A 15,518-nucleotide genomic window follows, 5' to 3' on the forward strand; every position below is an offset into this window, starting at 1 on the left:
CAATTTAACTGATAGGCATTTCTAATGTGTCTTTTAAGATATGTTCAGACAAGAGATTTTGGCACAAAGACTGATTTGCCTCAGGCTTAGGGCCTATCGTCCTCCGAATGAGGCTGGAGAGAAGTCTGAAAGCTGGATTTTTTGAGACCTTTCTGGCAAAGAAAAAAAAGCTGTGCTTTGGTGAACTGCTGCATCTTTAGTCTTAAACCTAGATTTTCATTCTGCCCAGAACAACATCTTGGAAGCAGGTTCTATGTCACACTGACATCTTTGACACCCATCTTGCTCCAAAAGGTCATCTGCCTCATGCAAACTCTGGACAGTAAGCGTCCCAAGTATTTGCAAGGCATTGAAACCTCTGATGATTAAGGAAATGTTACTTATCTGATAGTCCATTTGTTTTTACCAACAAGTGAAGGCTTGGAATGCAGATGCTGCTGTCTTATCTCTCATAAAACAGAGTCAACTAGAAAAAAGCCCATTTTGGCATGCCCAGACACACTGCAGTGATGTGCTCATTACATCTTCAGAAGTCAGAATTCTTGAAGGAAGCTTGTGTGTGCTTTCCACCCTATAACTAACAAAAACAAATGCTAACATCTGACATGAGGATTGAAACCGCTGTGTGCTTGAATAGTTGTTGCAATTCCTTGGACTGTGCATCAGTTCACAGTGATGGAGGCATAGGAATTTGTATGTCTTTCCTTAATAGTGTGCTAGAATACCTTTACAACAGAGCCAGATTGGCAGCACTGTTCTACACAACATGCATAAAGTGATTTCCATCTAGCGATTATCAGTGGTCCCAGCTGTTTTTGGCATCAGCGTAGAACTTGTTCACAACATTACAAAGAGCTTTTTTTGAGACGTTCCAGTTGTGCAGTTTGTCCCCATCTTCAATGCCAGCAGTGTTTACTGATGCATACAAACAAACAATAAGTCTAGTGCCCTCTCCTGACCAAAGCGTAAATAACAATTACAGCAGAGCGTGTACACTCTTACTATTTCTAGCCCTCTGTTTGGTGACAACTTTAGAACTATGCAAAGTAAGAAATTGCACTTATTTCTGATTCCAGGTATAATACTTTCATTAGTCTCCTCCCTCAAAGATTTAAAAGAGAATACCCCAGAAACATTTTCTCTTCTTTATTTCTAATTTGTGTAAAATGTAATTTTTAATACAATTTGGCTGTATGTATTGTGTGTATTAACTCATACCTTCTGTCCTGTTATTGTTTTGTTTGTCCAGAGTTCATTACGTTGGACTTTTGGATTCTTGGAGGTAAACGTGACTGAGGGAATGATCACAGTAAAGTAGGAATTGATTTAATTGGATTCTGTACTATCTGAATGAGTGACCCTCAGACTGATCACTTAAACAGCGCCACCAAGTGCTGAAAGTTTGTTTCTGATGCTGACTTTTGTAAACAGTGGAACTACACCAGTGCATAAACTTCCAGTTATTTGGTGGGCCCTTTTAATGACCACCTAACACATTTTATATGAGATTTAAAAATATATATATTTTTGCAATAATTTGATATTTAAAAAATCACCATATGCTAATCTTAAATTAGAGGTTTGCTTCTTTTAGGTAACCAGCAACAACAAAATTGCAAATGTGCCATTTCTGCAATTCATTTTGATACACATACAAGGCAATTACATATTTCTTTTTTTATTATTATTCTGTAACCCCCGTTTTTTTGGGCAGCAGTCTATGAAGTTATTGCACTGAATGCAAATTATGCCTCACTATCTGACAGATCGTCTAGTATTGGTTAGAACATATTTGGACAAAATATGGCCTGAGGACTGGAACCACAGCCCTGTGATGGATGGCCAACCTGAGGGTGTATCACACCTCTTGCTCTATAACAGTTGGGTTAAACTCTCAGCTGTCACAGCAACCTTGAATTCGATAAGTGGTTAAGAAAATGCAATGCAGTGAGTCTGTATTGCTGTTAAACTCAGTTCCATGTTATGTGTCATATGAAGTAGTGCATGTATAACAGCTGGTATATGATGTAGGCTAATTTAAATGCTTACGTAAAAATTTAGATGGATTTCTTTTTCCTCTCATGTTAGCATTTTCATTGTAACCTGTAATGATGTTTTAGAGAAGATTATCCAGTGTGTGACTCTTTACATACTTTAATAGGTCACATGAATATAAAATGACTGTAGCACAGGTTCTTCTTCTTTTTTCCCCCAAGAGGGTCATTCTGAATTAATTAATGTGACAGTACTGAGCATATTTAAGATATTTCTATTATCTGTTATAATTAGTGACGCAATGTCATGTAAAAAATTTGGGGCTTTTTTTTTTATTTTCAATTTCAATTTTCAATTTATTCAGAAAAATCTTTTGTCAAATGACCTCTTTGGCTGTGGACACCAAGTCAAAGTAAAACTCTGATGTAACACACGGCGATATAAGAGGTAACTAGGTCTGATGTAATGGGATCATCCTGTGGATTTAAAAGTTATTTGAAGTGCTCGGTACATTGTAGCAAGTATACAGGCAAGACTGAAGATATAGGGCCTTTAAAATGACCATCAAGCTATAACTACAGTTGAGCTGTATGTCCAAAAATGTATATTTTCAAATGGCAACAAAACAGATTGACATTTGACTGATTAGTTAACCTAAATGAATACAAGTTATGAGATGTTTTATCACAATATACTTTATATTCTGTTCTTTTACAGGTTGTATATCTACTGGACATGTTTATGCTCACTAATCTATTTAAGTGAATAATAAATAAATAGAAGTAATTACTGAGACTTAAACATGTGCAAAAGAATGAAATAATACCATAAAATGTGTAGTTCACATTTGATGGGAAATAATCCATCACACCATGTGACTCAGCCGGCTCGCCTCAAATTGCAAAATTGAATCTGATCTCTTTAGAAATTTGATTTGACATGTCAAGTCACAAGTGACTGTGAAGGTGCCTTCTTAATTAAAGCCACACTCTCCTTTGAACATTTTGCTTTACAAATCCTAGAACAAACAGTCATGTAGTGTGTCATAGCGTAATTACTATATGGTAGGCTCATTACTGCAAGTAGATGTTTGTGCAATAATCAGAACGCCCAATTCTGAGCACTGTTTATTGTTTAGCTGAGGCTGCTGGGAGAAAGGACAGTGTGTGGGAGAGTTTCTTATCGTCTTGTCCTGTCATGACACTGCGGGGGACAAGTCTGACTGACACCTTAACCCTCCCCAGGGGATTTGTGGGATTGTGAGTGGAGTAAAGGATTAGGATCTTAGTGGCAAACAGCAAACAGTGGGTCTGTGGGTCAGTGTGTCAGTGTATCACTGAGTCAGTAGGCTTTTGCTTTTCCCAGAGTAGGTCAACTCATTGTTTTCCATGAGCAGCGCTAATGCAGTCACTTCCTGGTGTCACCGTATACTGACAGGCTCGCCTCACATGTTAACATCAAACTGTCCGCATGCTCATGCTCTAAAACCATCACACCTGCAGCCACACACTTAGGCTTTACCCATGCTCTTCCTCAAACATAGGTAAGGGGGCCTCTTTTCTTGCTGTAGGAAAGAGGAGCTCTCTGTTTGCAAAGTGCTTTTTTTTTTATCTGTCACACCATTATTTCATTCATAACTGAATTGTTGTCAGTTTGATCTAATGAAATTCTGCACGCCCTAATGTGACATAATGCCGTCATTACTCAGTTAATTTGAAACTTTAAGATTGGAAAATAATGTCAAATCCAATGACTAGTACCTGCAAAATCAAGCTGAGATCATTACCTCCCAGATAACACCTGCAGGAACCAGCTGTTGCTTGAGGTGTCAGTGCTACCAAATAAAAAATTACATCGATCATCAGCAACAATAAAACTGCTGGCAACTGCAGTGAATAATGCTAATCATCTCATTAAAGGGTAATGTTCTGCTGGGAAACCTTAGGTTTGGCCTTTATGGCGATACTTATTTTGACAGGTGGCATGCAACTGAACATTTTTGCAGACCAGGCACACCCCCTCATTACAACACCACTTTCTGACAGCAGCTGCCTTCCACAGCTAGACATTTTGTCTCGCCTCTCTCCTAAAAACTGTTTTCAAAAGCTTAAAGAAGATATTACATTAATCCGGCTTTTAAATACCTCAGATTCCAAACTGATCAAGCATCCATGGGATGCGCCGGTACAAGCCCAGTATATGAAGGCCCCACGCTTTAGCCACAGGACTTCAAGGATTTTTGTATTAGTGTTGCAGTGCCAGAGGTCCTGGGGGGTTATGTGGTGTCTGCAAGACAGGGACTTCTGCAGTGTTAGCCAGGTGGATGTACTGTTGTAGAAATCTATGGTGTGCTAGTCCATGTACTGGAGCCCATCCGTATTGACCCGGCACATAGTTTGCTTATTGCCTCAAAATGACACTAGAGTTCTATCATTATTCTTGCTTCTAAAAAAGGGTTTTAGTGGCTAATGTCAACTGCTCAGATTCAGCCAGCAAGTATTCAAATGTGTATCTTGAAGGAGGCTGGCCCTGACTAGTGTGCATAGCCGGCATTCTGCTCTAGAACTCATGTTGACTATTAGCTTCTGTTGTACTGTTGTACTACTTCCTTATTCTTTGGTGACTACTCAGGATTTTAAATACTATAGTACTTCATTAATTTCACACAGTACGCATCAGTTCATTTTAGTTAACCTTCCAGTGCTGACTCTAGGCAGTAAAAGTTGAGTAATGTGAAACAAAGCCTGCTCAGGATTTCTGCACCCCACACCCTGTGCTATGCTTCCAATCTGTATTACTTAAAGTTCTCATCCACCTGCAAACATCTTATCAAAATCTCACACAGATTAAAGTTCAAACTCGTGAACTGTCAATATGTCTATACTTTATACAAAACAGGGATTTTTTTTTTTTAATTTATAAAGGAGAGTCTGTGCAGAAAGATACACAGGTCTAATAAAGGTCTGATGCAGGAGGTAGATGAGAGTGCATCAAAAGCACTGTGACACCAACATGCCATACCTGCCATCTGATATGGACTGAGTCTACATTATGTGTAGGTGACAAGGTCCTGTGCTCCAAAACAGAAAAATTACCCAGAGTCTGTGTGGTTTCCCCCTTGTTTTTTGCCAGTGTTTCCTTCTCCAAGGCAAATAACTCCATTTAGCCTGAACAACTTAAACCTTCCGTTATTGTTGATGAAAGCAACCTTTCAGATCAGTAACCAGGACAGAAATTTAAATAAACAACGTCCATGATCTAAAACAATTTTAGTGCCAGGTTACACTGATTAGAGTCCATTTTGGATGGTGTAACATCAGCATCGCTGTTGGTTGTACAGGGGGAGTTGGCAACTTTTAGGAGGAAAGCACATTTATTCTGCGATGGTTATAAAACATACAAAAGAACTTTATGTTTATATATTTTTGATTTATTAGATATAAGAACTGTGATAATAAATCTTTGCATGTGCAGTTTATAAGAGCTGCACAGCAGACGCTGTATATGGTTTTGTTCCACTGTATTGACAATAAAAAAAAAGCAGGATGCAGATTCTCTCCACTACTTTTGTTTAGCTCATGAATTTGCCAAAAATAAAAATATTTTTGTTTTGTTTTGTTCTGTTTTTTCTGTTCAGTCGTGTAAAGTTTAGGTTCTGATCTATCCCAAGCACAAATGCATGATGTAAAAATGATAGCATGCCAGGACAACTGTTTACACAACAAATACAGACAGTCCATAAAGCCACTTTTGCTGTTTGTATGAGCAAACACACCCTTTGCCTCTTAGACAGTACAAATGTGATTACATTGCAGGTACCTTGTTTCTCAATTGGGAATTTTATAACTGTGTTTTCACATGCAAAACAACCCTCTTAATTCCTGCTTTTAAACTGAAAAGGGATGCCTATCAACACATCATGGATTTGCATCCAGTTCTTGTGTAATTTGGCATACCTCAGCCCAGGGGTGGGCAATTCCAGGCCTCGAGGGCCGGTGTCCTGCAGGTTTTAGATGTGTCCCTGATCCAACACACCTGAATCAAATGGCTGAATTAACTCCTCAGTATGCAGTCAAGTTCTCCAGAGTCCTGCTAATGACTTCTATATTTGACTCAGGTGTGTTGAAGCAGACACACATCTAAAACCTGCAGGACACCGGCCCTCGAGGCCTGGAGTTGCCCACCCCTGCCTCAGCCTCTTCTCCCTGTTTCCCTTCCTTAAGAATGGCTTCTTGGCAGCCATGGGGCAGATGCATCTCTGAGGTCCTGTGTCAGGTCTTTGCTGTACCCCCCCCCCCAATCGCCCCGCCCCCCCAACCTCTACATCATCAGTGTGATTTCTTTTATCCTGAAAAACTTTAATAAATTGCGCAATAAATTTTGAATCAACAAACTGCACAAAATTGCAAATATGACACAAAATAAAACTCATATATGCCAATATTTTATGTTTTTTTTTGTTTTGTTTTTAAATTTTACCTTCAATAACCACTCCAGTTTGAAAAAAAATCAGAATTTTTTGGCAATTATTTCATGATTCAGGCTTTACAAGGTTAAGGACATGACTTCTAGATACTGTTCATCTCCTGTACATAACTTTTTAGGCTTTTGTCCTCCACTTGTCCAGTTTCCTTAAATTTTGAAGGGCACATGGAACATCATGCTAAGATGTGCCAGGGTTTCAGCTAATAGTTCTTTGGGAATCACCTTGGTGGTACAAAAATTTTATTTCATCCCAGTCAAACTGGGTTCTTTCTGTAAATTTGATTAAAGAAATGGAAACAAATTGTGACAGGCTGCTAGTAACAAAAGTGCTGAAAAGATACAATTGAAAGGTGGTTCATTGGTAAGTTGTCTGTTATACGTAGACAAACACTGGTTCATCTTTTGAGTTAGCTGCCTTTTTAATGCTTAAATGATTCATAGGTCAATGGTGAATGGCTTATCAAACTTTTGTGCAGGACTGTGTTTATACATTCTTTTCTGGTGCTGTGGTTTGTTTAATTTGTCTAATAACCATAATTGTTTTTGTCACAGTGTGTTTTCATTGTACCTAAGAAGAGACAACAATGTAATATATATATATATATATATATATATATATATATATATATATATATATATATATATATATATATATATATATATATATATATATATATATATATATATATATATATAGTGAGAGAGAGTGAAACAAATCGATCTGTTTAAATTGTGCATTTATTAAAAATAAATTTGTAATCATGACATTTTAGCACACTATGACATTTCTCAATTTTATTTGGTCTTACAAATTGCTCTTATGAAAATAAAATAGGATGATATAAAAAAATAACAACTATAATCAAGCGTTTCAGTTGAAACGGAATTACAATCCCTCCATTATCGGAATACTCAGAAAGTACACATATACACACACTTTTAAAAACAACTAGAGCTTAAGAAAATTGACATTTGCTTTCTGTAGGCCTGTTTCTTTTAGTTATTTCAGGTAATACCAACCTGATGTATTAAGTACAGTAATAAACCTGTCAACGCGCTCTAAAATACAGTAGGGTGATAAAGTGCTTAATAAGTTATATTACAATGGCACTTCAATGTCACACTGAGTCCTGGACAAGAAGTGCTTACAATATAAACCATAATATTAAAAAACAATAGTTTTATAATTGTCTCACACAGGTGTAAAATAAATGGATTTAATACAGTTTAAAACAGTTTTTTCAAATATTAGGACAAAAATTAAGAAAAGTTGGGGTTTTTTTATGGTCTTTGGTCAAAATTTCCCTTTGCACTACTTGAAATGCTTCCTTTCTATTCTGGCTGTAAAATCCAGGTCCTTTGTTTTGCATGCTGCTGTATCACTGTTTTCACCCCCACCCCCACCCCTCAGCTTTAGGTGGATCTCTGTTTCTGTTAAATGTTGTACTCTTTTTCACCAAATTCAAATTTAAAGTGATTTTAGTGCAGAAGATGGTATTTCATTTTCTCATGGGCATTCTGCTGTACAGTTAAAACTATACAGCTACACAACCATTATCAAAAATACTGCTGAATTATAGATTATGAAATTATAAAGCATAAATGAAGCTACTGGTTCATATGGAAGATGTTTTCAACAGATGGAAGATCCACCTAGAGTCCACCTGGAAATCATAAAATTTTACATCACCTTTAGACTTTGAGAATCATAAATGCCAACGTGCAACAGTACATGCCCACTGACCCACCGACCCTACAGACCTTCACATTAACTGACACTGAAGCAATAGCTAAATGTTTGCTCACATTGCTGAATGACCTTGGGTTCACATGCTGTTAGAGCCACAGGTACCCAACTGATAAGCTGGCTTGTGTAAATAATACAGTGGAGATGCAGATAAAACATATTTCATCTGCATGCAGCATTGGCTTCCCTTTAACAAAACTCATGGGACATTTCAGTCCAGTTTTTGTGCGCTATAAAACAAAACAACTTCTTTTCTTCAGAACTTCACAATATGATCAGAACGTTTGTCAAATGTAAATGTATTTGCATTTCTCATCCAGTCATCACGAGTTAAAGAAAAAGGCACATTTTAAATATATTTCATTATTTTGAAAGCATTGCTTTAAAATAGCAGCATTTAGGTTGATGCAGATTTGCAATGAAAAAAAAAAAAAGAAGTTCAGTAAAAATAGAAAATATATAGAATATATTTGTTGCAACTACAGCACAGAACAGACTGGAAATGTAAAGTGAATTAGAAAAATATTGTAGTGCATTTTTTAACTTAATCCCAGCAGCATGTGAAAAATAAAAGTAGGAAGGTACATATCGCAAAACGGGAAATTAATGCAATTAATTAACTAATGCATAATGTAAGGGTTTATATATATTTAAAAAGTGCAACCTGATGAGATCTACATATCACCAGTGTACTTTTTTTTTGCACTGAAATCTCAACTTAGTTATTTTTTATGCTGTTTTGCATCCATCCACACTTGATTTTTGCATCTGATGTAAAAATTAATACAGGTATTTGCATCCAGACATAGTCTATAAACTTATTTACCTTCACTCACCTCTAGGCACTGAAATGTATTCCATTCTTTGAAACTGAAAAGTGGATTCTTTAAAAACAGAATTCTTTAAAAAGAAATAAAAAATTATTATAAGCAGTAAACTGTATGAATACCAACATAAGTTATATTCTAGTGGTCTAAATTTTAGACTTTCCTGCTGTTTATCTTACAATATTCTCTTTGTGCCTATAATTTTCTTAATGTAAACCTACTATGTGTAATTTTTTATGTTTATGTAAAAATACACACAACATACATATCTATCTAGTAACTGGCATCAAATAAACAACCTATTTTTTCAAAAACAGTCTAATAACATCATCTGTAGACAATTCAATGAGCTACTCTTTTGGGTTTGATGATGATTTTTTTTTTTTTTTTTTTTTTTTGATTTGGTATATTGCCAGCAGTTTTTTTTATGCAGTGGGCAGTTCTCATTTTATAGCTTGTTGTTCAAAGTTGGTCAAATTTGTTTTGTGCTTCTTTAAGTTCATTTGTCTACAACACTCTCATAAAAAACAAAATAAAATAAAGTCAATATACTAAATATAATTAATTAATTACACCGTGCCTTCTATATTCTGTTATTTATGTGCATCCACAGGACTCCACTATCATGTCAGGGACATCTGTTTTGACAATGCTGTGCTGAGAGTTGAAGTAAACCATGGAGAGTGGTCGACGTTCGGTGGGAACGCAACACGAAGTTGTAGCTGTGTTAATACCGTTGACTTTGAGCTGGCTGAAGACACTGGCATGGAATGAGGATGCTATGCCTGGGGAACCGGACAGATGTTGGGGGCAATGTCCCATGCAGTAATTCATATGGTAGCCTTCAGGTGCAATGATCCACTCATCCCATTGGATGTCTTTAAACTTGATGTAGAAGTCTCTCTTGCAGCAGACTGTTACGTCATCACCACAACGCAGTGAGCGCTTCCTGAGCAAATGCTTGGAGTGGTCATCACGGAGACGCACCTGAGCCACCAGGAAGGGCTGGTAGGGGGTTTGAGCAGACCCATCTAGGGCGCAAAGGTTCTGTCCATCTTCTTCGCAGGTGACCTCCAGCTGGAGCCGATGTTGACCCCCATCCAAGAAGGCCTGCAGGGTGCGGGTGATGGAGAAAGTGTGCCAGTTACTCTCCTTGACGTGCAGCATCTTTTCCATCACCAAGGTCCGATTAGTGCCTGAGACTCCATCATCTGCAGAGAGGAAGACCTGGGCAAGGAGACGGGAATCCTGCTGAGGGTCCTCAGAGGCGCGGGCATAGATCCACAAAGAGGATTGGAGGACCTGGATACTTTGGCCACGTTCCTGCAGAAACTGAAAGGTAAGGCTAAGGCTGGCCTTATCACTTCTCTTTGCATCATCTATGAAACAATGACAATTAAAAAAAACACACACAATGTTAATACTTTGAAAACTTTATAGATTATCACCTTTGTTGCCCTATATAAAATGAATGGAAATATCAATCTTCTTACACCTATTATAAACATTTTACCTTATGGTCAACCTTTCCTACAAACTGACCACGAGCTCTAGAGAAAGTTTGTGCAGATTACATTTTTAGTTGATCTTTAAAAATAAAGGACCAAACATGAGTCCTGGAGCAAGCAGACATCTTTAAACTACAACAAATTCAAACACACTGTAACATTTTATTTTGTGAACACATATAACAGATTTTGGAGACCCTAGCAATGGGAATCCTCTGACAGAGGGCTTGTAATCATTTACAGCCAGCTAAGAATTTCAAGAATCCCCCTTTTTTTTTTGTCTCTTCTTTGGAGAAGCTGTCTAACCTCTACATACAGATTCTGAGTGATTTTCTTTCGTCTCTTTGTCTGCTACTGGCTGCCAAACAGCTCCAAATCAGAATGTTATCAACCCATGTTTAACTGTTGGCATGAAATGAATTACATAAATTCACTTTTAATTACTCTCCTGTAAACATTTTTGAAAGCACAACATGCTTTAATCTGTTTTCACCTTCCCTAATTTGCAGGTGTGCATAAGCTCAGTTTTCAGGTCGTCAGTCAATTGTTTACTACAACTTTACAACTGATGAAGGTGTTTAATGAATGATGTTGAACTGCCTTACAAATCCTAAAGTGTCAGTTTAATTAATAACATTCTGAAACTTTACAATTAAAAGGCAGTAGGTTTTGCACATACCTGTGATAAACTTTTTTCCCCCCATATCTTTAAGGTAGTACTGAAGTAACATTGAAAGACATCCGTTTTAATGTCTGCTTGCCCGTTCCACTTCAAAAAACAGATAGTTTTCCAAGTGGTAACAGAACTTTTGCATGCAAGGAACGGCAGGTACTTGAATCCTTTATCATTACAATTATTCTTTATTTATTATTCTTTTTTCTATTATTCTTGGAACTGCACCATATTGAAGTTATTTTACGCAGTTGGCAGTCTATGAATCACAAAATGTTCTCCTGCTATTCGAAAACAGCTTTATAGCATAAAAGGTGAACACAAGACTTACTTATATCTGCAAAGCTCACTATTTCATAGCCTTGATCTCTGGTTGGTATATTGTTTTCTAATTCAAGGGTACCATCCTGCCTGACGCGCCCCGAGTGAAGTTTGCGCAGCGCGGTGAGGAGCGCTACCCGGGGCACGGTATGAGTGATGTTTGGTCTCTCTTTCAGGTGCAGTTTGTCCAGAAGTTGCTGCTTGGCGATTTCTATCATCATCCTTTCTTCTGCGTCTTTATCCATCGCTGACAACCTACAAGACGCGCAGCCCGGGGAGCAACTGACCCGAAGACCCTTAAACAGCAAGGGTGTCAACAAGAGAAACGCTGAGAATGACAAAGACGTAGCCATCGTCGAGCTTTAAGTAAATAATTGCGTATTTGCACTCGGGGTGCGTAGGTAGCTAATAAAAATCTTCAAATCCTTTTCCCTCTGAGTTGTTCTTTGGAAATGAAAGTTTCCCAAATGTTATCAGAGGTCCTTACTGGCAGCTTCTGAAGAGAGGAGCTGAGAAAAGTGAGTGATGTTTCACCCTCCTGAAGGTAAAGATATCTGGGGTAATCCACCAAAACTGGTGACACGTTGGAAGGATGCACCAATGAGCGCATTGGGCACGGTGGAAATTACTGGCAAAGCATCTCTCTGTCCTCTCTCACAACACAGGCACACGCACAACACACACACACAACACGCGCTCACATGTAGGCTACTGACTCATAGTCACTGCGTACAGTTAGACGTGTTACATGTTATCACACGCTACTTTAGACGAATCGCTACGCGAGACCTTGACTAATTTTGACACGTATCGGGAAAGCCCGATAAGGTTTATCACAACAGGTATTTTCTGTGCCACGTTGCCCCACTTCAGTGCCCCTGGTACGTAACCTGCCAGTACTCTTGCCGATCAAAGTTGAAATGCTGTGCCCTTTGACCCACTTACAGAAAATGCACGTCTCGTAGCCACCAACTGAATTACGGGACCTTAATTTAAAGTGCTGGAGGATATGAGGCGGGGAGCTCAACGCGGTATTTGAAGCATGTTCCGTCATGTTTCTTGCAAGGTGCCTTAATGTGCAGCAAAACGATGCCTCGTGTGTGTGTGTGTGTGTGTGTGTGTGTGTGTGTGTGTGTGTGTGTGTGTGTGTGTGTGTGTGTGTGAGTGTGAGAGAGAGAGAGAGACTGGGAAAGATGAACCTTGCCGTCATGCCGGTACATGATTTGGTTTAGATTCTCACGGCATTTTATTCGTAATAAAACCCGAAAAAGAAGTCACAAAACTGCTGAGCCAGCTTGATATTTAAAAAAGCACCTGTAGAGTGTATACACTTATACTGGCGAATCATTTTAAGTTAACCCCTTTTTCGCCGTATCGGGGTCCAGTGAGAGTAGGAAAAATGACTTCCATAATAATTTAACACATAAACTGCATGCATACACACATAATTAATGTGTAACAGATTATCCTAGAAAGGGCACGTGTTGACTGTGTGAGTACAAAAAACAAGTTGTATGGATAATAAAACAGGCTTTGATCCACGACATCAGTAGAATCCATTTTTCATTTTTTTGTATTTTTTTCCTTCCGTGTTCAGCATTGACGTTGAACAAGAGATTGGCCTTATCATGTTATAGGAGGACTTGTCTGCCGACATGTGGGACATTTTGAGAATTACAACTAACTTCACTTTGTAGTACACTTGTGTCAAAGAATGTGTCAAATAGAGTTTTTTTGAATTAAAAGTTAATTAAAATTAAAGGAACATGCTACACATATTATCTTAAACAATAAGTATTTTTTGAAAAGTTTGAAAAGTCAAGGTGAAATCAATGTATTAGTAACTGCTAGTATGAATACAAACGATGTATATTTTGATATGATATATTTATTAGATGTAAAGAAATGTGACATCGTTAAACAAGTTTTCAGGCATCCTGTAGGCTACGTATCCCTGCGACTCTGAGGTACGCCGCTGACGTAAATTGTCGGTGAGGGGAAAAAAAAAGTGACGCTGACACACACAAGCCGGAGCCGTGACGGGGGAATAGCATTTTGTTTCTTTTTCTTTAATTTTGTGTCGTTTTATTCTTTAGAGTTTTGTTGTTATTTAGCACTATTCCTGTGTCGGACTCGACCGCCGTGCTCTTCAGCGCTTGCTGTCTCGCGTTAACGTCCATGCTGCTTTCCCCTCACGCGGCGCTATTTTGACAGTCGGGGTCGCGGTGAGCCAACTCAAGCTAGCAGCACCATTATATTAGCATTGGTAAGTCATTCGGAAAGCTTGCTAACCGTACTAGCTAGCACCTTCTATTTTGAGACCTGACAGTGCACGTACAAGTTTACAGCAAGTTTGGCCGTTCTGTGAACCACAGCACACTCGTATTGAACAACGAGCTGTAATGTAAACGCTGTGTAGCTAGCGTCCACTGAAAAGAAAAGGCTAGCTAGCGGGCTAACGTTAGCTAGGTGGCTAATTATACAAGCCGGACAAGGCAGGCTAATGCCGTGAGCTAGCTATTGTTAGCAACACGGGCAAGCTAATATTTTCAGTCAGCTGCACAGCCACGACTCTGACCAAACTGCCATCTGTTCTCTGCAGACCCAACTTGAAGGATTCTCCACGCAACTCAAGGCATACAGCCAACAACACGGTAAGCAGAACCGCGAAGGTGACTCAAGATCCACTATCTTTAATCAGATATCTAACGTAACGTTAAGCACCATCTTTAAAGTCCGCCTTCTCCATGCCAGGCACGAGATGGCCATGTTAACATTTTATCACTCTAATCGTGGCCAAGATGCTTCACTGAAAACCTGTGACTATATGATTTTCCGAAGCGATTAACTATTTGGATGAATAAGAATGAAGTAATTATTAATTCATTCTAGCGCTTCATTAAACTCATGCTTAAAACACACATTAGATAAAACAAAGTGTTATTTATTACACCTCGGTGTGTATACGTTTATTTAATAACTCGAGATCAGAAACTTGAACAAACAAGGTTGGGAGATAATTACAAACAAACAGAAAGTTACAGACCTGTAGTGTTTGTATAGGACTGAGTGCCGGTGGGTTGTGTGGCTGAATCAAGATTTCACTGCATTGCTAAGCCGTCTACATTGCTCTAAGGAATTTAAGGTTGTATTGCGTTAAATGCTTTGCTGAGTTTGGTTTGTGGCATTCAAAATTAAGTATCAGTAATTGTAGGCCTTGGCCCTTCCAGTCTTATTTCTTAATTAATTTATTAGGGTGATTCAGAGCTGTCTACTGATTTAAGACCAAGTAAATTGTCTGTAAAACACACTGTTGAAAGGGATCCAAATAAGAATGGGATTTTGTCAAGCCATACTTGACAAATGGTCATCACTCTCTGTGCCTTGGCTTCAGCTCTTCTTTTTGAAACTCAAGCCGAAAATAGGCATCAACAGTGCTGTGACAAACAAGCTGGGATCACAGCACAGACTATCAAAGTGATTCAAACATCTGCTCTGGGAAAACGGCATGTGTGCCTGGGGAAAAAAAAACCATCATATCAATTGGTGTTGGCTAGTCATGTGATATTGAGAATTGGCAAGTGGCAGGCAGGGACTTCCATTTCATTTCCATTTGATGTTGAGATTGTCATGAAAATGTCAGCAAATGTGTCCCCATTACAGCTTTATTTGAAAAATATTTCTTAAGTAAAGCTGAGTCTAATTGCTGGCGTAAGAGCAGTATCATTGAAAAGTATAATTCATTGTAAGATCTGGTGGAGGTGAGTCATTGAATCAACAGTCTACTGTTGCTAAGGGCACCAATGAGAAAGATGGAGTCACCTGCCTCACTGTCAACATATTTCCCACCCTTATACACTGCAGCTTGTGGATTTTTGCGCATCTCTAGGCATTCTGCTTAAATGTATCAAATTGTGAAGCTATGATTAGTTATGCCATCTTATAACAATCAAGAAATCTGT

At 38.4% G+C, this 15,518-nt stretch overlaps 2 protein-coding genes across 6 annotated transcripts in view; one reads left to right on the top strand and one right to left on the bottom strand.

Annotated features, from left to right (window-relative positions):
- Nucleotides 1–9,428: 9,428 nt before the first annotated feature.
- LOC115781015 (inhibin beta B chain) lies at nucleotides 9,429–12,214 on the bottom strand. 2 transcript variants are annotated; one of them, XM_030730507.1, is made up of 3 exons: nucleotides 11,889–12,214; nucleotides 11,567–11,807; nucleotides 9,429–10,433 (listed from the first exon to the last, which is right to left on the bottom strand). In XM_030730507.1, exons 1-3 carry the CDS (start codon nucleotides 11,907–11,909, stop codon nucleotides 9,652–9,654), a joined length of 1,044 nt encoding a protein of 347 aa, XP_030586367.1. In that variant the 5' UTR covers nucleotides 11,910–12,214; the 3' UTR covers nucleotides 9,429–9,651. The 2 variants fall into 2 exon arrangements, with proteins under 2 accessions (XP_030586367.1, XP_030586366.1); XM_030730506.1 differs by having other exon boundaries at nucleotides 11,567–12,214.
- A 1,357-nt stretch (nucleotides 12,215–13,571) lies between these two features.
- The window catches only part of r3hdm2 (R3H domain containing 2), a 66,237-nt gene continuing 64,290 nt past the window's right edge, over nucleotides 13,572–15,518 (top strand). For all 4 annotated transcript variants that reach the window (XM_030729410.1, XM_030729413.1, XM_030729412.1 and 1 more), the window contains exons 1-2: nucleotides 13,572–13,822; nucleotides 14,159–14,210. The gene's annotated coding sequence lies outside the window, so the exon portion shown is untranslated. The remainder of the gene's footprint in view (nucleotides 13,823–14,158; nucleotides 14,211–15,518) is intronic.

The sequence above is a fragment of the Archocentrus centrarchus genome, chromosome 5, assembly GCF_007364275.1.
Source record: "Archocentrus centrarchus isolate MPI-CPG fArcCen1 chromosome 5, fArcCen1, whole genome shotgun sequence".
Classification (NCBI taxonomy): domain Eukaryota; kingdom Metazoa; phylum Chordata; class Actinopteri; order Cichliformes; family Cichlidae; genus Archocentrus; species Archocentrus centrarchus.